The sequence below is a fragment of the Pecten maximus genome, chromosome 3, assembly GCF_902652985.1.
Source record: "Pecten maximus chromosome 3, xPecMax1.1, whole genome shotgun sequence".
NCBI classification, from domain to species: domain Eukaryota; kingdom Metazoa; phylum Mollusca; class Bivalvia; order Pectinida; family Pectinidae; genus Pecten; species Pecten maximus.
This window is the reverse complement of record NC_047017.1, coordinates 8,533,235-8,555,450: the sequence shown is the minus strand read 5'-3', so window position 1 is coordinate 8,555,450 and position 22,216 is coordinate 8,533,235. Positions and strand designations below refer to the sequence as shown.

The following is a 22,216-nucleotide window of genomic DNA, read 5'->3' as shown; positions in this document are numbered from 1 at the left end:
ATTAGAAACACTATACTAATTACGGACATTAAAACGACGTTTTATCCAGGGATGCCGGATAAATGTCGTTTGAAACGTTTAATTCTACTAGAACCATTCACCAGTATACAATGTAGGAGTATGTCACCGATATTGGTCGACATTGTCAAATAAATACGACATGGTCTAAGTTGCCTGCAATACAAATGTCCCATGTGTCCAAGATAGACTAAGTTTCGTTCAATGTCTCATTTAGTAAAACACTATACACATAGTATACATATTTTATCCTTAAAAATGTCATCATATACATCATATCTGTATTGATTTGATTTCGAGTAAACTGTGTGAATTGTTAAAATTCTGTTGTCGTCCAATGGAGATGTTTGGCCATCAACTGTTAAATTCTGTTGTCGTCCTATTGAGATGTATGTTTGGCCATCAACTGTTAAATTCTGTTGTCATCCAATTGAGATGTTTGACTATCAACTGTTAAATTCTGTTGTCATCCAATTGAAATGTTTGGGCATCAGATATTGTTCTATATCTTTACCATTGTTTTGTTATAATTTGTTTATTTATACAATGTTTTTAATACAATATAAAGTATGACGGTGTTTAGTATGCTTGACACAGAGTCCTAAACATCGCATATGGCCTCACCTAAATCATCAAAACAGTCCTGTGGACGTCTTGATACACTGACCACAAAGAATGATTAAAGTACCTAGTTTTTGTTTTAATCCTCCTCGTTGTTACATGTAGTTCACGTTTGAGACACTGCTGATTAATACTATAGTTTTACCAAACGACTACCACGCCATTGCCGTTTTTTAGTAAGTTGGAATCTTAATGGTCTATGATTGTCATATGGCCTCGTTTTCCTAGCACACTTGTGTGGCTCCCCCACATCAGAATTGTTAGCCTTCTCTTCTTGATGCGTCCTCAGGTGATCCTTTAGGTGACTTGACGAAGAACATTTCTTGCCACATATATCACACTGGTAAGGATGTTCTCTTGTATGTGTCTTCCGATGCAGCTGTAAGCTTTCTTCACTAGAAAACCCCATTTTACAAATGTCGCACCTGTACGTCTTTCCTACAGCATGTTTGACCCTGAGGTGATGCGCTAGATACTTTTTCATAAAAAACATTTGACCACAGATGTAGCACATGTGTGTTTTCTCTTTCGTATGTATCCGAATGATGTGATTTTTCAGCTCGCATCTATAACTAAATGCCTCGTCACAGTGATCACATTTAAAGTCCATTTCACCACTATGTATCTTCAAGTGACAATTTAAACTATATTTCGTATTTAACCCTTTACCACAAATTTCACACATGAAAGGCTTCTGTTGTGCTTGTGTCGGTATGTTTTGACTTAATTTATCGGTACTTTTATCACTTTTGATGTTCGCGATAAAGGCGTGAGTACTTTCGGTATGGACTTTAGCATGTCTATGTAGCCGTCTCAACAGCCTAAACGCCTTACCACACACATCACAATTGTGTGACTTTTCTGTATGCACTTTCATATGTCTTTTGAGGTTTCCTGAGAGTGCAAACGCCTTATCACAGACATTACACCTGTGTGGCCTCTCTCCTGTATGTATCCGGGTGTGTATCTGAAGGGTACTCATGTTAAAAAATGTCTTACTACAAACATCACACCTCAGTTTATGTGTTCTTTGATGATCACTTAAATTTTGAGCTGTTCTAAACCTTTTGTTACAGACATCACATTTGTACACATTTTCTTGATGAATCATTAGATGTTTCTGTAGGTACTTTAAATGTTTAAACATCTTGCCACAGACATCACACTTGTGTGTTTTTTCTGTATGGACGATGCCATGTCTCTGTAGATGACTCAAACATCCAAACTTCTTACCACACACCTTACATTCATGTGTCTTCTCTTCTGTATGAATCCGAGAGTGGATCCTTAGGCTTGAAGTGTATGGAAACGTCTTACCACAAACAGCACACTTGTGTGGCTCCCCCACATCAGAATTGTTAGCCTTCTCTTCTTGATGCGTCCTCAGGTGATCCTTTAGGTGACTTGACGAAGAACATTTCTTGCCACATATATCACACTGGTAAGGATGTTCTCTTGTATGTGTCTTCCGATGCAGCTGTAAGCTTTCTTCACTAGAAAACCCCATTTTACAAATGTCGCACCTGTACGTCTTTCCTACAGCATGTTTGACCCTGAGGTGATGCGCTAGATAATTTTTCATAAAAAACATTTGACCACAGATGTAGCACATGTGTTTTTTCTCTTTCGTATGTATCCGAATGATGTGATTTTTCAGCTCGCATCTATAACTAAATGCCTCGTCACAGTGATCACATTTAAAGTCCATTTCACCACTATGTATCTTCAAGTGACAATTTAAACTATATTTCGTATTTAACCCTTTACCACAAATTTCACACATGAAAGGCTTCTGTTGTGCTTGTGTCGGTATGTTTTGACTTAATTTATCGGTACTTTTATCACTTTTGATGTTCGCGATAAGGGCGTGAGTACTTTCGGTATGGACTTTAGCATGTCTATGTAGCCGTCTCAACAGCCTAAACGCCTTACCACACACATCACAATTGTGTGACTTTTCTGTATGCACTTTCATGTGCTGGTTGAGGTTTCCCAACTGTGCGAATACCTTACCACAGACATTACACCTGTGAGGCCTCTCTCCTGTATGTATACGGTTGTGGCTCTGAAAGACACTCATGTTTAAACATGTCTTACCACAAACATCACACCTCAGTTGATTCTCCTCTGTATGTGTCTTTTGATGATCACTTAAATTTTGAGCTGTTCTAAACCTTTTTTTACAGACATCACATTTGTACACCTTTTCTTGATGAGTTATTAGATGTTTCTGTAGGTGTTGTAGCTGTTTAAACATCTTGCCACAGACATCACACTTGTGTGTTTTTTCTGTATGAACGGTACCATGTTTATGTAGGTAAATCAAACATCCAAACTTCTTACCACACACCTTACATTCATGTGTCTTCTCTTCTGTATGAATCCGAGAGTGTATCCTTAGGCTTGAAGTGTATGAAAATGTCTTACCACAAACAGCACACTTGTGTGGCTCCCCCACATCAGAATTGTAAGCCTTCTCTTCTTGATGCGTCCTCAGGTGATCCTTTAAGTCATTTGCCGAAGCACATTTCTTACCACAGATATCACACTGGTAAGGATGTTCTCTTGTATGTGTCTTCCGATGCAGCTGTAAGCTTTCTTCTCTAGAAAACCCCCTTTTACAAATGTCGCACCTGTACGTCTTTCCTACAGCATGTTTGACCCTGAGGTGATGCGCTAGATCATATTTCAGAAAAAACAGTTGACCACAGATGTAGCACATGTGTGTTTTCTCTTTCGTATGGATCCGAATGATGTGATTTTTCAGCAGGTATCTATGGCTAAATGCCCCATCACAGTGATCACATCTAAAGTCCTTCACTCCACTATGTGCCTTCATATGGTATTTAAGGCTACACATCCTGTTAAACCCTTTACCGCAAATGTCACACATAAAAGGCTTCTGTTGTGTTTGTGTCAGTATATTTCCAGAATGGCTGATTTTCTCGGTACCAATATCACTCTGGTTATCAATGTCAGAGGTAGGTTTATTTTCTGTATGGTTTTTAACATCTATATTTAGCTTTTCCACCAGACTAATAGCCTCACTCAACAAAACACGTGTGTTCTTTTCTGCATGCCTGTTAGAATGTTTCTGCAGCATTTCCAGCTTTGAAAACCCCTTACCACAGACATCACACTTGTGTGACTTTCCTGTATGCCCGTTCATATGTTTCTCGAGGTTTCGAAGCTTTGAAAACCCCTTACCACAGACATCACACTTGTGTGACTTTCTTGTATGTCGTAAGAAATGTACCCTTAGGTCGAATAATTTAGAAAAAGTCTTACCGCAAACCTCACACCTGTGTTGTTTCTCGCGTGTATGTGTTCTTTGGTGATTACTTAAGTTTTCTGCTGTTCTAAATTTTCTACCACAGATATCACACTTGTGCGTCTTTTCTATATGCAACATGGCATGTCTCTGGAGCTTAATCATCTGTGTAAACTCTTTACCGCAGACATCACACGTGTGTGTCTTTTCCGTATGCCCGAGGGAATGTTTTTGCAGCTTCCCCAAACTTGAAAATCCCTTACCACACACATCACAATTGTGTGGCTTTCCTGTATGCATTCTCATATGTTTTTTGAGGCTTCCTAATTGTACAAACGCTTTACCACAGATATTACACGTGTATGGCTTCTCTCCTGTGTGTTTCCGGGTATGTACCTGAAAGACACTCATTTTAAAAAATATCTTATCACAAAACTCACACCTGAGTTGCTTCTCTTCTGTGTGTGTCTTTTGGTGATTGATTAAGTTTTGTTCTGTTCTCAACTTTTTATTACAGACATCACACTTGTACGTCTTTTCTTGATGCATAATCAAATGCTTCTGTAGGTATTCTAGCTGATTAAATCCTTACCACAAACATCACACTTGTGTTTTTGTTCTGTATGTGTCAATACATGTCTCTGCAGATGCCCCGAACATGCAAACGTCTTATCACACACAGAACACTGATATGGCTTCTCTCCTGTATGAATCCGTGAATGTACCCGTAGGCTATATATGTATGAAAATGTCTTATTGCAAATGTCGCACCTGAAAGTCTGTCGAATTCCTGACTCATTGATTTCCTTATCATCCTGGTTGCTCTCACTAGATGCAACCATTCCTGACTTATTGATTTCCTTATCATCCTGGTTGCTCTCGCTAGATGCAAACAGTCCTGGCTCATTGATTTCTTTATCATCCTGGTTGCTGTCACCAGATACACACATTCGTGACTCATTGATTTCCTTATCATCCTGGTTGCTCTCACTAGATGCAAACATTCCTGGCTCATTGATTTCTTTATCATCCTGGTTGCTGTCACCAGATACACACATTCGTGACTCATTGATTTCCTTAACATCCTGGTTGCTGTCACCAGATACACACATTCCTGACTCATTGATTTCCTTATCATCTTGGTTGCTCTCACTAGATGCAGACATACTGAGGAGTTTCTCCTTTGTTGTTGTCTTACACAAGTGTTGGTTTTAATTTATTTCAGCGACTGATTTTCAAACTTCACTTTGTGCTTTGAAGTCATCTCCCCTCAAGACTTTCAAATATTCCTGAAATGAAAAAGAAAATAGGATTAATGTAATGTATTCAAGAAAACAAATCAACCAATATGTTCCTCCTCTTTCCAGGTTTAATTTGGAACTACATGTATTCAGATATGATTGTAATAGTCCATATGCATATTGACCAATAATCAACTGATGAAATATCATACGACTAGAACCCTCTGGGCGGTTGAACTAATCTCAATGTTTTGGACCTTTTGGTACTCCTGAATACCCTTTCGATACCCTCTGAATAAGATTCTTCCAAGAGCTGAATACTTCCAGTATATAATGCATACAATAAAAGTGTTGAGGCTACTCATAGGTGCTGTGCAAGAGAATTTGATATATAGGAGAAAAGCAAATATCATATAAATGTAAATGGTATGTAATGAGAAGGCATTTTATACTGTTATTTTAAGGAATTTTCTTTACCTTCAAAAGGCTGTGGTTGTGATAAAGTTATGATGAACAGTAAATAATTATGTTTTTAAACCTCACTTGAATTGGCATACTACATTGTACGATTAAGTTTAATTCTTAGATCGATTAATCCATGATTTTGTCATGTTTCTTTGATAAACTACATAAGATTCCCGTGAATTACTATACCAGTTGATTTTGATTTCCATTTTTAAATTGTACTCAATTGATTGTTGTTTTTTTTCTCTCTCTATGTAATAACTGATCTGTATCCTAATAAGAGATCAGACAACTTTCGTTAGAAGGAAACTTAATTTTGTTCCCGATGAATCGGCCTACCTCATCTGTTCTGGTGACATGTTGAATCGCAAGTTAATATTATATACTTAGTGCAAGCATTTCACTTCTAAAGGATTTAAAACATGCAGTTACTTTATTGCTATTGGAATCTCTACAGCGGAAACAAGCTGACGTTAGGTTTCGCCTCCTAATCACTTCAACCAACTCAACCAGAATGGCCTTTTTGTGTGGCCTATTTCTCGGAAATGACGGACCAATCGGAAGTATTCAACTTTCATTCTAAATATTGATTGTAGAAACAATCAAGAGATTTCACTTATCGATTTCCATTTGGAAAAGCCGAGACCAAAAACAGTATTCGACGGCAGAGGGATATTTTTATCAACCTACATGTAAGAGCTCGAAGTGACTTTACGAGTTACCTTCCCTCGCACAAACCAGGAAGTAAGCGTAATGATTTACACAGAAAATAGTTCGGAATACTCGGGGATAAAATAGGTCATTATGTACAATTTATGTTTTTTTCTATGATTTATTTAAATTCAACAAATGTCTTCGATCAGATAAAAGCTAGAGTCATATAACTTATCGCAAACGAATACATGTTATACTTTGCGGAAGGAGACAAGATTGTCTAGCGTGTTGTTTGGGTTTTGGGAAAAAATATTTACGGTCCCATCAGGATTGATCATGCAAATTTATCTTTTGATTTCCAAGAGTTCCGAATGATTTTTTTATAGAAAATTTTGGCGATGACCGCTTTGAGGAATCGTTACAATTCGAAAGAGGTATTTCCCTTTGGTCTGTAGCCTCAACAAATACCACATTCTCTGGTTCATATAACTTTGCATTCATCTGAATAAAAGGTTGATAACGGTTTTATTATAATATTCTGTATAAATCCGAATCATCCATAGGCGGGTGGTGTGAAATGCCTCCTTTCCTTTCACGTTTTAAATCTTTAGAAATTGTCTTGAACACCCTTTCCCTCCATGTATTATGCCTAGTCCAGAAGTGGCATTGGACATGTACACTTATTGGTTTAATCCATGTTGAAATGTGAACAAGGAACTCCGTTGATATTTCCTGCATTTTGTGCCGGATTTTTCAATGAGCTCTGCCAATTTGTCAACATTTATTTGGAGGAAATCGTTTTCAAGGAAGATGTGCACTCGAAGGCTAGTTGCGATAGTGTAGCCTATACCGTCTTCAATTCGCACATTCCAATATGACGTCTCAGTAATCTGCCATGTTACTTCTGGAAAACTCTCCCGAGATGCTGCTTCAAATATGGTATCTGTGACATTAAATGGATGAAGCTACTACGATGAAAAACAAGGATGGATAGTATTGCAACAGCAATACAAAGTCCCCTGCCTGCACCAGGAGTGCAACTAATTATTTTCCATTTTCTAAGCTACGTGTTATACTGATTACGTATACCAAGTTTCGTTAAAATCGGAGAAGTACTTTAGGATTGTCCGGACACACCTCAACCAATTGAGAAGTCGGCGGCCATTTTGAAAATTGGTTTTTCGAAAAAAAAATGTGGGATGCACAACTACATGTTATACTGATCATGTATACCAAGTTTCGTTAAAATCGGAGTAGTACTTTAGGAGGAGTTGTCCGGACAAGCCTCAACCAATGAGAAGCCGGCAGCCATTTTGAAAAATGATTTTTTGAAAGAAAAAAATGTGGGATGTACAACTTCATGTTATACTGATCATGTATGCGAAGTTTCGTTAAAATCGGAGTAATACTTTAGGAGGAGTTGTCCGGACAAGTCTCAACCAATGAGAAGTCGGCGGCCATTTTGAAAATTGGTTTTTCGAAAAAATCAAAGTACTGGAAGTACTGTAAACGAACATTATTGTTTAATGCAAAATCAGTAATCTTCTTAGTTTTAAGTTGATAAATTTACTGATATCGGTTTAGGAATTAATTGCAAATAATTTGAAATGTTTGCAGCTGTTCTGATTTGATTGTACACATGCATGTTTCTGTAAGGTCCTAATTGAAATTGGAAGTTTGTTGATCTATCTTGGATCGATGAAAATAAAATATGTCTTCTTTCTTTCGGGAAGGCATCATCAGTTATAATACAGCTAGGACTCTGTGACCTTATTGATGCCAACTTTCGAATATGCACTAAATTTTGGCTAGTTCCATCGTTAGTTTGGCATACATAGTTGTATTTCAACTAAATATGATGAAACACACATAAAGAATTACTGAAAACCAAAACCAGAGCTGCTAATCAAGGCCCGAATTAGGAATGTATCCTATTGAAACTGTACTCAAGCATTTATGGTACTTCAAAAAAAAAAAAAAAAACTGACTCCTTTTGTTCAGGAATCATTTGATGTTAATAAATCTGTATATGAGAAGATAAACTTCGGTTATAATTACAGTATTGTAAACAATGTGATAAAGAATAACAACCAGATAAAGACTATCTTCATTGAATAATTCAGCAAACAGGGAAAGAAAACTTCAAGATTCATTTTCAACTTCAAACCTGATCACAAAGATTACAGTCCATTCGATGGGATGACACATTCCCTATTTATTGTCCTTTTCCAATGTTGATCATCCAATCATACTGAACCACACAATTCAGCAATGTAATTGCACAAATCACACCTTTATGTGGTGAGAACATTTTTGGCGGTGTTATAAGATTCCATAACTGTATGCAAATTTGTGAAGCATTCCATATCTATGTAATTATATACCAGTACGTGTATATATTTACACATATCAAAATTGGAATGACACAGGAGATTTGCAAGTTTAAGTTCACCATCAGTCATGGGAGGTTTTTCATACTGCTTTTTGCTGTATCTGTTTAGATTCGGACTGTTGTATGATTGGACGCATGGCAGGACACAAAACAAAGAGTTTGATTCAGTTTGTAATGATTTCTTATATTATTTGTTTCAAATAGTTTCAAATCACAATATCAACCGTTTCACAAATTATAACAGGATAATTAAGTCCACATGTATTGGTATTCCAATAGATACAATGTATATAGCTGGCGATCCAACTTTGTAAATTAAGCAAGTCCAATATAAGTTCTGATCACACTTGGTAATCCGTAGTGTACGTGTTGTCCATTTGCTGGTTGGGAATCCAACTGCCGCCCGGGTCTCCGGTGTAACCATATAAAATAGAATTGACCATTGTCTAAATTGCCACGTATACGAGTATATAATTAAGATGACTGACACGAAGAGGCGTTATCACAGGTAAATAAAACTGGACATGCAAGTGAACTTTTACTGAGATAACAATAGATGGTGTAATCGCCTCGGGAAGGTATTTAGATAACATTGATAAGTGGAGAGTTCGAGTGTCATTCCTAATTGTTGGTCATCACAAAGAATTAAACATAAGCTTGGGGACAAGATTAATTATGTTCCATACAATGCATTGAAACAGATATAGGTACAGGTAAACACAGATTGAATAGAATAAAGGAACAAAGACAAAATATCGGAAAATTCTCTATGATAGGTTTATGTAAAATGTTATATTTACCGGGGTAATTAGTAATTTTGAGAATATATTTATGAAGCTCTATTCTGTACATTCTACCAGTTCTTAGAGAATGGACACAATTTTATGTTCTCCAATGTCAAAATTAATCATATGTAAAATATTAGGGGTTTATTCGCCATTCTAGGCCTGATTGCCGTCATAGTAAAATTACCAAAATGGACTTGAAATCAATATTTTTAAGAGAATGATCTATGACTTAAATATTTCATAAAAATAATGTAATACATCGTTTATTCACTTCATTCAGATCTTCAGACACCACATAATTTGTGAAGTCATATATAGAAATATATGAACCATTTTGTTATTATTTATAGTTCACACAAGTAAGCACTAGATGTAAGCAGTAAGTATATGTACCGCTATCTACTGGCATGACTTTGAGTACAGTAAACTACACTCGCTTTGTGGATATTGACAGGATAACATATATTTACATACTAATTCAATTTTAGAATTGTAACTGAAATCTTGTAACAGCATGGCACAAATAGTCATCTGAACATGTGTTGTATATTGAAAAATTATTTAAGGTAAATTTTCAGTTTATCAATTCATTGATTACACCGTGTTTGAAGTATGGTGTAGTGAGAATATCAAGTCTTGATCATGACTTGATGAAAATTTTAAATTAACAAATTATTAAAATGAATTTGTTTGAAAAATAACACAAGTTCCACAGCAATATTATATAGAGAATCAATCACAATATATCAAAAGTTATAAAACTACAAATAACAATTAACGGCTGAATATCAAATTAAGTGAATATCACAAGTCTTTTTGCATTTGTTTTTAGATAATCCGGATTTCGGTTTTCTGGCTTAAAAAAAAAACGAGAAGTATTTTAATTGCCGTTATAGTTGAATTACCAAAATGGACCTGAAATCAGTATTTTTAAAAAAAGAATGATCTATGACTTGAATATTTCATAAAAATAATTTAATACATCGTTTATTCACTTCATTCAGATCTTCAGACACCGCATAATTTGTGAAGTCATATATAGAAATATATGAACCATTTTTGTTATTGATTTATAGTTCACACAAGTAAGCACGAGATGTAAGCATTACGTATATGTACCGCTATCTACCGGCATGACTGAGTACAGTAGACTACACTCGCTTTGTGGATATTGACAGTATAACATATATTTACATACTAATTCAATTTTAGAATTATAACTGAAATCTTGTAACAGCATGGCACAAATAGTCATCTGAACATGTGTTGTATATTGAAAAATTATTTAGGTAAATATTTAATTAACTCATTTGCTTGACTTTTAGAATTGTAACTGAAATCTTGTAACAGCATGGCACAAATAGTCATCTGAACATGTGTTGTATATATATACCGGGTAATTGAAAAATTATTTAGGTAAATATTAACTCATTTGCTTGACTTCAATTTTCAATTTATCAATTCATTGATTACTGTGTTTGAAGTATGGTGTAGCGAGAATTTCAAGTCTTGATCATGACTTGATGAACGTTCTAAATTAACAAATTATTAAAATGAATTTGTTTGAAAAATAACACAAGTTCCACAGCAATATTATATAGAGAATCGATCACACTATTTCAGAAATTATAAAACTACAAATAATAATTAATGGCTGAATGTCAAATTAAGTGAATATCACAAGTCTTTTTGCATTTGTTTTTAGATAATCCGAATTTCCGTTTTCCGTCTTTGAAAAAAAAATTACGTAGGCGTATTGCATAGTAAACGTAGCCATGTGTACAGTGTACATATGTAACAGCTGATTTCAATCAGACTGACTTAACATGAACTTAACACCGTCTCAGTAGTTCGTCACAATCGAAAATTTGATCGTGAATTCGGTATTTTGCAAATTCTTTCAAAATACTTCCAGGTAAAGGAAAAAATGCATATGGTCTCTATACACACACCAAAGATTAATAGATCCTATATTGGGTCCATTCTCTCTTAAAAATATCGATTTGGGTCCACTATCGGCCATTTCGGTAATTCAACTCTAACGACAATCGGGCCGCGATTCGCAAATGAAAAATTAATTTAAAATTCGTACACCTCTAATATTTTACATATGATACAATTAGGCATTGAAAAACATATATGTGGGTCAATTCTCTGAAAATAATGCCAATTTATATTATAATTAAGCCCCATTTTTCTTCGTTTCGGTATTTCCAAGTCTGCTTCACCTGTGGTCCGTTTCAGTAAATATTCTCGACTTTGCCGAAATAAAAACAAGCTATATAATTGTTCATTTTAAACATGACAACTGCCGACCACACGTATCTAAAAGTGTTATTGTTGATATCATCTGAATATTGCCGTAGTTATCTGTCACTTCGATTGTAAACCCTTTGCCAAAGTCATGGAAGAATCGACCAATCAAATTGGTTTAACGTTTGATTTCCGTAATCTTGCAGTTACCTCCCTTACAACAGTAAATACGTTCTAAGTATCGCCTACAACAACCAATCCCGTGCACATGGCAACAAGATATTATCATTTGCATTTGATTTATTGGTCTTTTTCGTCAAAGGAAAATGGAATATGGAAATCGATGACAATGTTAACGCTATGACCAGTCACCCCGACCACAAATGCCACCTAGTATCCACCTTTCTCGCAAACATGTACTGTACAGTAACCTATATAGTATAATGTATCGTCTCGTATGCCGTTGTTGATATATTTCTTTCTCTAAATTATATAAATACTCATCTAGTTGATAATGATGTAACATTCTAGAATATATATAATACACATTTAAGTAAATCGCGGACATATTTGCAGACCGATGCTTTAATGTCAGCCGTTTTGGAATGAACACGGAAGAGCAAAACTTTCTAAACATCCGGAGACGAATGCGCCTGCGCAATATTTGTTTACATAAATATAGGCCCTATTGACCTGGAGTTATTCGCAAAGTTCAGGTGCAGTCTTCACATTTCGCTAGCGTTATGCATTTCTCAAATCGTATGCATCTTGAAAACATCTACTGAATACATTTCAACATTTTCGGTAAAGCTACTACATAAAACGAAGATGTTTTTGCAAGTAAATTATTTGAAGCGTAAGGCAATGGGGGCAGCCATATTTCATTGAAACAGACAGTAGATGGCGTATTGGTGAATGTGGCTACCAAATATGGTCATATTTCTCAGTCCAGTTCTTGATGGCAATAACCGAACATTAATGTTCGTTTAAAAAGTGGGATGCACAACTACATGTTATACTGATCATGTATACCAAGTTTCATTAAAATCGGAGCAGTACTTTAGAAGGAGTTGTCCGGACAACTATTGCGTGAGAGACAGACAGACGGACGGACGGATGGACGGAGGGTAAACCTATAGTCCCCCCGTTTTTCAAACGGCAGGGGACTAAAAAGTGTTATTAGAGATCAGCTATCTTTTTTTAAAATTCAATTTCAGAAGGTTTGACCTTACTCACCGAAATATTTGCATGTAACTCGGTCTCTGTTCATTTGTTGAAATCTCGCAAAAATAATGATCAGCATCAATTTATTCTGAATGCCTTATAAGGAAATCGACCTTAACAATTTGCTTCCATGATGCCGATATATTTGATTTAGTTCATTTTGGATATTTGAATATTTATTGTCAAAGAGATGACGTAATGTGCAGGTTTGTGGATTAAATATTGATATTAGATACCAGAATCATCAATTTGTAATTTTTACCTGATACAACTACCGATATAATCATGGACTTAACGCCTGATGTGAATCAAATCGGGGCTTGCTGCACTATCGGTAATGGGAATCCGAAAAAAGTCATTTATTACATTTTTACCAGTGACATATCAAAAATTATTCATTCTATAAAAGTGATATTTTTCACTAGTCACTTTTGCTGATTTGACCAATCAAATTAATGATTAGAAAATACCAAAATAATTGACCAATCAGAAAGCCCGACATAAATGTCAGCACCTGGACAGGGGAAACTACTTTTTTGTTTACAAATTATCGCTGTAGTCCTAGTTAGCATACGGGGTAGGGTTTTCGTTGATAAAAAATGTAATAAACAGAATATCTAACAGTGTCTTCAGTAATACCAAATATATTTCACGAGTGGGGCTAATATTTTGATATTTTTCACGAGTGCGCAGTTTTCAGACACTGTTAGATATCCTCTATATAGAGTAAGCATGGAAATCTCATAACAGATGTATATGTTACCCTGGGGTTTGCGTCCGTCAGGAGGTGGCTACACAGTTGTTGGTTCGGGGAATTAGCAATAGTAGAAGTCACCCCGCGATGGAACACCTTTTATATGAAACCCTGTGGTGAACTGTAATTTCCTTAATAACAATATGGAGACAGTCTCTTCTTATTAGATTCTTATTCACTGGAATAATTATTTCATTGATGTTCAACCAATACAGAAGTTCTTTATAACTTGTCCACTCTGGTGCTGGCCCCTACTTCAAAGTTGGTCACAGTCTACGGGTCCTTGTAAAAGGCCAGCACCAGCTCACACTCACTTGTGTCCTGATCTCTCCCCTTCTGCGCTCTTTTCTCTTTTTTTCTAAAACTATCCTAAGCATACTATTTACAAAAACAGTAAAACTAATTCAATTTAATTGGCTAATAAAATAGTAAGGCGTGGTCTGGAGTTTAATTATTAGATGGTGCCCACAGTAATAATATAAGATCTGTTGACACCAACCTATGGCCATGGTCAGTAATAAAACATACAATTACAAAATACAGTTAACAAAAACAAGAAACCTTTTCCAAATGTACCTGCGCACTATACGTGCAAATGTATGGTATGTTTAACCTACTGGAGATCAGTTTAGGAAGGGTATGACTATTTGTTTTAGTAAAGAACCAGTTTTACAGTTTTGAGAGTTTACCACGAGTTTTGGTTCTGTTCGCATGCTCAATTTTAAGAATAAAGATGCTGAACCCATGTTCATATATACAGCTAGACAGTTCTTAAAATGGATGGAGATTGTGTAGTTAACAGGTGCTTTCACAGAAAATGTTTTATAATTTATTTTTTTATATGGCAGGGGTCTGTGTGGAAAGCACAAGTGTCTTTTCCACAGTACACAGACCATGGCCCAGTGATAGTGATATCAAAAAATAAATTAAATTCATATGGTTTTCTCTTTTTCTGTGGTTAATGTGAAGGCATCCGGACGGTACTACTGTGAATTATGAAGTTGAATACTGTATAACAGGAAATTTGAGCGGGACTTTAATTTGGCGAACTCGGAAAACTCGAAGAACTCGGATAATACGAAGTGAAAATTTGGTCCCAACAATAAAAATCCTATTTGAAATGATCGAATAACTCGAAGTATAATTTTCGTCGATCGGTGGTAAACGCCGACATTTTTTAAGAGCTAAATTCCGTTTGTAATACTGAACATATCGGCACTACTAACCTACATGCTATAGTAAGTGTTTCATAAATTCATAAAAGAAATTGTCGGTTGAATCTTATAACAACATGTCTTCGTGAAAAAAAGTACTGCTTTACTTACATTAGGTAATTTCCCAAGGCGGTCGCCGATATTAGTACACACGATAGTCAACAACTCATCTACCCGTTCGCTCAAGCGGAACTAATCTCTGACACATCGGTAGATCTACCCGGCTGATGTTTTTACAGGTGTAGGAATGAAACAGTCACCGGCGCCTATTAATTCTTTAAACTGCTGAAACTACAGCGTAATTACTGCCAATGTGTTCAGAGTACAACTGTAACGGTCTGTGCTGTCTATTAAATCGGATAAAACGCCAGCTCAGTTACAGTAACATTTTATACCCACATGCGCAGCCTAACTTCCGGTGCTAATACACATGGAAATGGCGTGGTTATCAATAAAAAGTAAGTAGGCCGATCAAACAGTATTTTATATGTCCAATAAAAGGTAATGGTTCTAATACGTTTTGCATGCAATCTGTGTTAAACTCAAATGGTTACAGGGTATTTGATTTGACATGAATAACTTGTTATTTTGTCGAATTCCGTTTTATTGTTTACCTTTTGCAAATTCCGTTTTATCATTTACCTTTTGCAAACATGACTTGGACATCAGATCGTTCTTGAAGTGACTAAGTGAAAGAAACTTTATCGTGACTGTATATCGGCAAAACTACACCAAATTACAAGTATCATAACGAAACATTACATATATATTTACATGTATTGACCAGTCTTCACACTAAACTGATGAGCGACAGAGCGAAGTTATAATGATTATATAATGTTGACAAATATTGACCAAACTTTTCACCAAAAATGATAACTCGAAGTTTTTTCGTGGTCCCGTTGACTTCGAGTTAACGAAGTTCAACTGTATATATAGACTGCAATAATTCAACCCGCCAAATAAAAAGACGTGAACATTTTAATTTTGCCAATAGTTTCCATACCGACCATCATTTACCTTTGATAACTCCAGAGAGTAACAAGTGATGCGTAAAGTTGGTTGTTGCCTGTTAAAAGTCGGCTAAAATGCCAAAAGGTACATAAGAATATATATAGCTAGTGAACAACTACTCACATATGTAGCAATACGAGTATGACATATAACCGCATTATAACTAGTTTTTTTGTGAAAAAAGCCATCTACCAATATCATTCAATGAACTGATGTTAACACTTTACCTGTATACTCATTATTTTTACACATCATGCAATAGATGACAGCGTTGATCTCATACTATTGATTAAATTCTCTTTGTCTGTTACATTGTTGTACATATACTCATGTAAACACTAATTTAACAGATCTACGTGGATGTGTTTGTCTAAAGATTTTTGGTAATAGTTTCTGGTTTCGAAACAGAGGATCAATAATACACAACATACAACAACATGAATAAGATGTATGGACATATCATAATTATATACTGATCGGCAATACATACATGTACGCTCAACGACAAATTAAAACCTTGATTTAAGGGAAATCGCTAAATTTTAACCCGCCAAAATTTAACTTTCAGTTCTCATGACCTAATTGCCAAATTTGATGACCGCTAAAATTTCTCGCTACACGTATCCGGTACCTTGAATGATTATAGTCTATTTCAGAGGAATGTACCTGTGTGTTTTTTGTTGTAGGCCTATATACATTTTAAAAAGAACTTCCAAGATACTAAAATTGTATTAATTTTTGTATATTTTGTTTGATATATCTTAATGAATTTGTTGTCAACCGGAAATTAAAATACAAATGAAATATTTTCCAAATAAATTATCTTTATCTAACACACGAATTTCATCTCATGTGATGTTGATATTTTTTGATTTTTGATTTTATATGACAAAGATATCTAAACTAACATATACAGTTGAGTGTAAAGCTAACCTTTACACCTTAGTGCACTCCTAGTGCACTACATACATTTAAACTAGTAGTGCACTACATTTAAGCTATAGATAAACTAGTAGTGTACGTCCAGTCAGGTGTGACCACAAATCCCCCTATACAGGTAATGGACAGTGCCACTGGACTCCTGTGCTAGATACCTGTACATGTAGTTGTTATACAGACCTGGGTTATATCTGTCATCCTGACTTTACCAGGTATATCTAAACATTGATAAAATTTTATCTTATATTAACTCAAAATAAAATTGGCTGTGGTTCTTATATGATATATCGCACAAGAGGAATTAAAACTCTTATCAATTGGATTTGCAGTGTTTTTTTTTTATCATTTTTTCACCTAAGATTTCATTATAGCAGGGACATATAATAAGATAATTATATCCCAGATTAAATTGGTACTATCAGGACATGCCTCTTGTCATGGCCTCCTGGGCCACAGGGCCCAAACCCCACCTCACCTCCACTTATGGACCTCCATATATAACACCTTATCTATATATATGTATCAGATGATGATCAGTCTTAAGGTGTGGCTGTTTTAACACCTGGCTATTGAGTTTTGTCAAGTCCCCAATTACCCCCCAGGGGTTCATGTATAGCATGCTGTGCCAGGCTCCTCTGCCTTACCTACTTGTAATTAACATCTAACACTACCCATATATAATGTCTACCTGTGGATGTTTTTAAAACAAGAGATCCAAGAGGGATCTTTTCGCCCACCATTGAATGATCTTTATAGGTTCCATGTCAGATTGATCTTTTCTCAACTTTTCCCTTCCTCTAAGTCTTACTAATCTGTGTAAATTCAGAAACAGCCCTCTAGTACTTTTCAAACAACATTTAGCGATAATTGCTGTCTGTCAGCCATGTTGTTTTCGGATTGGTCCCAAAATGCAACACCAGGGACCAAGGGGAACCTACATATGAAATTTGAGAAAGATCCCTTCAGTACTTTCTGAGAAATAGCGATAACAAACTTCAATTGTCAAAATCCAAGATGGCTGCCTGTCGGCCATGTAGTTTTCCGATTGGTCTCAAAACGCAATATGCATAACTAGGTACCAAGGGGAACCTACATACGAAATTTGAGAAAGATCCCTTCAGTACTTTCTGTAAAATAGCGATAACAAACTTCAAATGTCGAAATCCAAGTGGCTGCCTGTCGGCCATGTTAATTTCCGATAGGTCTCAAAATGCGATGAGCATAACTAGGCACAAAGGGGAACCTACATATGAAATTTGAGAAAGATCCCTTCAGTACTTTCTGAGAAATAACGATAACAAACTTCAATTGTCAAAATCCAAGATGGCTGCCTGTCGGCCATGTTGTTTTCCTATTGGTCTCAAAACACAATATGCATAACTAGGCACCATGGGGAACCTACATATGAAATTTGAGAAAGATCCCTTCAGTACTTTCTGAGAAATAACGATAACAAACTTCAATTGTCAAAATCCAAGATGGCTGCCTGTCGGCCATGTTGTTTTCCTATTGGTCTCAAAACACAATATGCATAACTAGGCACCATGGGGAACCTACATATGAAATTTGAGAAAGATCCCTTCAGTGCTTTCTGAGAAATAGCGATAACAAGAATTGTTTACGGACGGAGGGACGGAGGGACGGACTACGGACCACGGACGCAGGGCGATTTGAATAGCCCACCATCTGATGATGGTGGGCTAAAAACATGTTAGGGTGAACTGTAGAAAAAAATTTTGGCTTAAGGTCCACATGATCCACATGTGTATATAATATATTTGTTAGCAGGTAACTTTATAGAAGAAAATTATGAAATCACAAATACAAGTCATTAGTGTTGTACAGCTCCAGATACATGAACATGTATGTGTGTTATATAAGCTTAAAACTGTTGCCCTCTCCCTCCTCAAGGTTACCAGTACACTGTATATTATATGTATTTCATAACAAAAATGACATTAACTGTTCCCTCGGGCCATTATCTCATTTTGTGTTACCTGTAACTGATACATGTACCTGGAATCAGATCCAATATGTTAGATCTTCAAAGTATTAGATACCTGCACACGGGTACATGTAAAGAAATTTCAACTATTTCAGTAAAGGAAGATGGAAGGTGTATTTCAAGTAACATACCTTTTATAAACTTAAAATTTTGAAATGTAGAACTGTTATGATCACTTAATTAGCAGTATACATTCAAAGAATCTCTTTCTTTACAGGTTAAATCAATGTTTAAATAATTTCTTTATGTGTTCATGTTTCTGACTTTAACGCTTTACCACCTAATGACTACATATGAAGCCCCTGCTAATTCCCCAAAAGCTATACTTGGGGAAGCCCTGGAATGATTAATAGCTAACTGAAATTTAAATCAATTAATGATCTAAAACACTGAGAAGAAAATAATTCATTGTTGAAGATATGATTGTCATACACCAAATTAATCATGGGAGTCTCCAGAATTGAATTACAGTTTGCTAATCCAAAAATAAAGTTTCACTTTAACTCATATTTACAGGTAAGTCCCTGAGCCAGGTAAAAATCACTAGGATAATCTGGTAAGAAATGTTATCTACAGGCAAATTACCAGTACCTATATGTGTGATTTTTTCTAAAGCACTGTTTGAAACAGTAATCTCTTGAATTGAGTCAGAATCAGACACTTTTTCTAAATCCTCAATTTTGTGGCTGCGGAGAATCCCTAAAATATTTCCCATTTTCTGATTGGTCTATTATGGGATACCACTTACTGAGAATAGATAATGTATTCAAAAAGACTAGGACAAAATGTTTTACTGTGCTTTCATTGGTCAAATATATAAACAATATCATGGAATGGGGGGGGGGGATGTTCCTACAAAAAGGTGGCAAATTTGAAAAGTCATCATAAGGGATACAGGTAAGGGCGTCAGATGTCGTCATTAGGTGGTAAAGTATAGGTAGTGCTAAGTGGTAAAGAGTTTTAAGCATTGGATGTATACACATATAATGTACAACATATATTATGCCATAATGGGCTGAATTAGGTTTTCATAGGCATAATATCACATCGAAAATAAAATTATGAATATGCTGCTTCAGTTAATCTGAGATTAAACTTCAATTTAAATTAAATGTATCAAATTGAAAATGTTCCAAGTAACGATAATTGTTTTCAAATATTTTATTATATACTTTCATGTTATGAAAACAAAAAACTGGAATTAAAGATATGAAATATATAACTGATCAATCGATACAAAATATAAAGTACCAAAAGATACATTATGTAAATGAAAGTTGGCTTGAACAATTTAACTTAGTTAAAGGATTTATAAAGTAAATCCGTCTTAAATTAGTTACAGTGTATAATTAACATTGAAATATAACATCAAACTAAGCTTTCAAAACCTTTTAAATAACTCTTTGAATATAGCTGTTAGATAGTCTTATATAAGCAGTACAGGTTAAAATCACAGGAAGCATTGGGTACTGCCCATTACCTGTATGGGGGTTTTGCCGTTCATCACCTCTTGGGTGTAGTGCACTACTAGTTTACCTGTAGTTTAAATGTAGTGCACCACTAATTTAAACGTAGTGCACAACATGTAAAGATAAGGTTAGTCTCAAATGTACAATTACATGTAGCAATAAAGAAACGTTGGATATGTACATTAGTCTAGCATCCTTTCATCAAAACCATTTCCTTATTTTTTTTATCAGCCACGATAGCTATCAGTGCAGGCGCATTATCAAGTTTTCACAAACATTTATCGAAAATAAAAAAAACAAATTATATCTGTAACTGTGTTATACTCATGTTAACTTAATTTTGGTCGTAATTTCAATAAAAATAAGAAATAAGAAAAGACGACAGAAACAATCGTATCATGTCCGTCCTTGTAAACCTTCGCACGATCCTGAAAGTTGCCGTACCGTCAACTGAAGATGACAATTATTTAAATGTATTTGGTTAGGCTATTACAACATGATACATTAGGGAAAGTGCTTAATTAGACAAATAAATGACACACGAAAAGGTTCTTATCGTGATGCCTATCATTCAACCGCTGCTTATAAAATCCCCATTCGTAGGCTACAGTAGCCATACTGGCATGGCACATCACACGTGCGGTTTCAGACTGTCCTTTTTACCCTGTAAACAAGTAACACATAAGTGCTTAGTTTGATTCATACATACCTTAGTTGTATAAAATGTTTGAAGGCCTGGTTGCAAAACGTGGTCAAAAACCATCATACCACATCACATGTCGTTTGTCGCTCTAGATTTACTGTCGGCTTACTTGTAACGCTCGGCCTTAAGAATTTTACGGGATATACTAAAAACATGACTGTGACAATATAACGCTGTACGGACCAGACTAACGTTCGGGTATAGATTTTTATTGCATTTTTGCCAGTGAAACATAGAAATTTATCAAACTTAAAAAACTTGTATTTTCACTGTAGCGATGAGCAGTGAAAACGTAAGAATCTGCAGTGAAATATAAGTTTTGCAGTGAACGACCTTTTTATTACATTTTTACCAGTGAAATATCAAAAATTATTCATTCTATAAAAGTGATATTTTTCACTAGTCACTTTTGCTGATTTGACCAATCAAATTAATGATTAGAAAATACCAAAATGATTGACCAATCAGAAAGCCCGACATATATCTCAGCACCTGGACAGGGGGAACTTCATTTTTTGTTTACAAATTATCGCTGTAGGCCTAGTTATAGCATACGGGGTAGGTTTTTCGTTGATAAAAAATATAATAAACAGAATATCTAACAGTGTCTTCAGTAATACCAAATACATTTCACGAGTGGGGCTAATATTTTGATATTTTTCGCTGAAAATGTAAGAATCTGCAGTGAAATATATGTTTTGCAGTGAACGACCTTTGTATTTATGGGGCGCCGTTTTACTATTTATTCCCATTTGTTGATATCACCTATTCAATTAGTGATATCACCTATTCGAATAGGTGATATCACATATTCGAATGAGTGATATCACCTATTCGTTTCATTAAGTTGATATCACTTATAAAATTTGGAAAACTGTTCCCAACATCTGGCCTGCTCTACAGGGGAACAGTCGTTTGTATTGATTCTAACGTTGAAGTGATATCACTCATTCAAATAGGTGATATCACTTATGAAATTTTATAAGTGATATCACCTATTCGAATTGGTGATATTGCTGTATTTCAGAAATGTTCATGCTTGTTTTTTTGACAAAATACTCACTTGAAGTTAGCTGTTCATGCACATATTCTCCTATAACAGCAGAAAACGCTTAAATTTTTTCGCTCGTATGACAGAATATTTCGATATTTTTAACTCGTGCTTCGCACTCGAGAAACTATCGATATTCT

General features: G+C 35.4%; 2 protein-coding genes across 2 annotated transcripts; both read right to left on the bottom strand.

Moving 5' to 3' along the window:
* Positions 1-772: 772 nt before the first annotated feature.
* LOC117324598 (zinc finger protein 208-like) lies at positions 773-4,480 on the bottom strand. The gene has a single exon (XM_033880519.1). It carries the CDS (start codon positions 4,457-4,459, stop codon positions 773-775), a length of 3,687 nt encoding a protein of 1,228 aa, XP_033736410.1. The 5' UTR covers positions 4,460-4,480.
* LOC117323093 (zinc finger protein 3 homolog) lies at positions 4,462-21,140 on the bottom strand. Its single transcript, XM_033878105.1, has 2 exons — positions 21,032-21,140; positions 4,462-5,199 (listed from the first exon to the last, which is right to left on the bottom strand). Exon 2 carries the CDS (start codon positions 5,074-5,076, stop codon positions 4,483-4,485), a length of 594 nt encoding a protein of 197 aa, XP_033733996.1. The 5' UTR covers positions 5,077-5,199; positions 21,032-21,140; the 3' UTR covers positions 4,462-4,482.
* Positions 21,141-22,216: the final 1,076 nt, after the last annotated feature.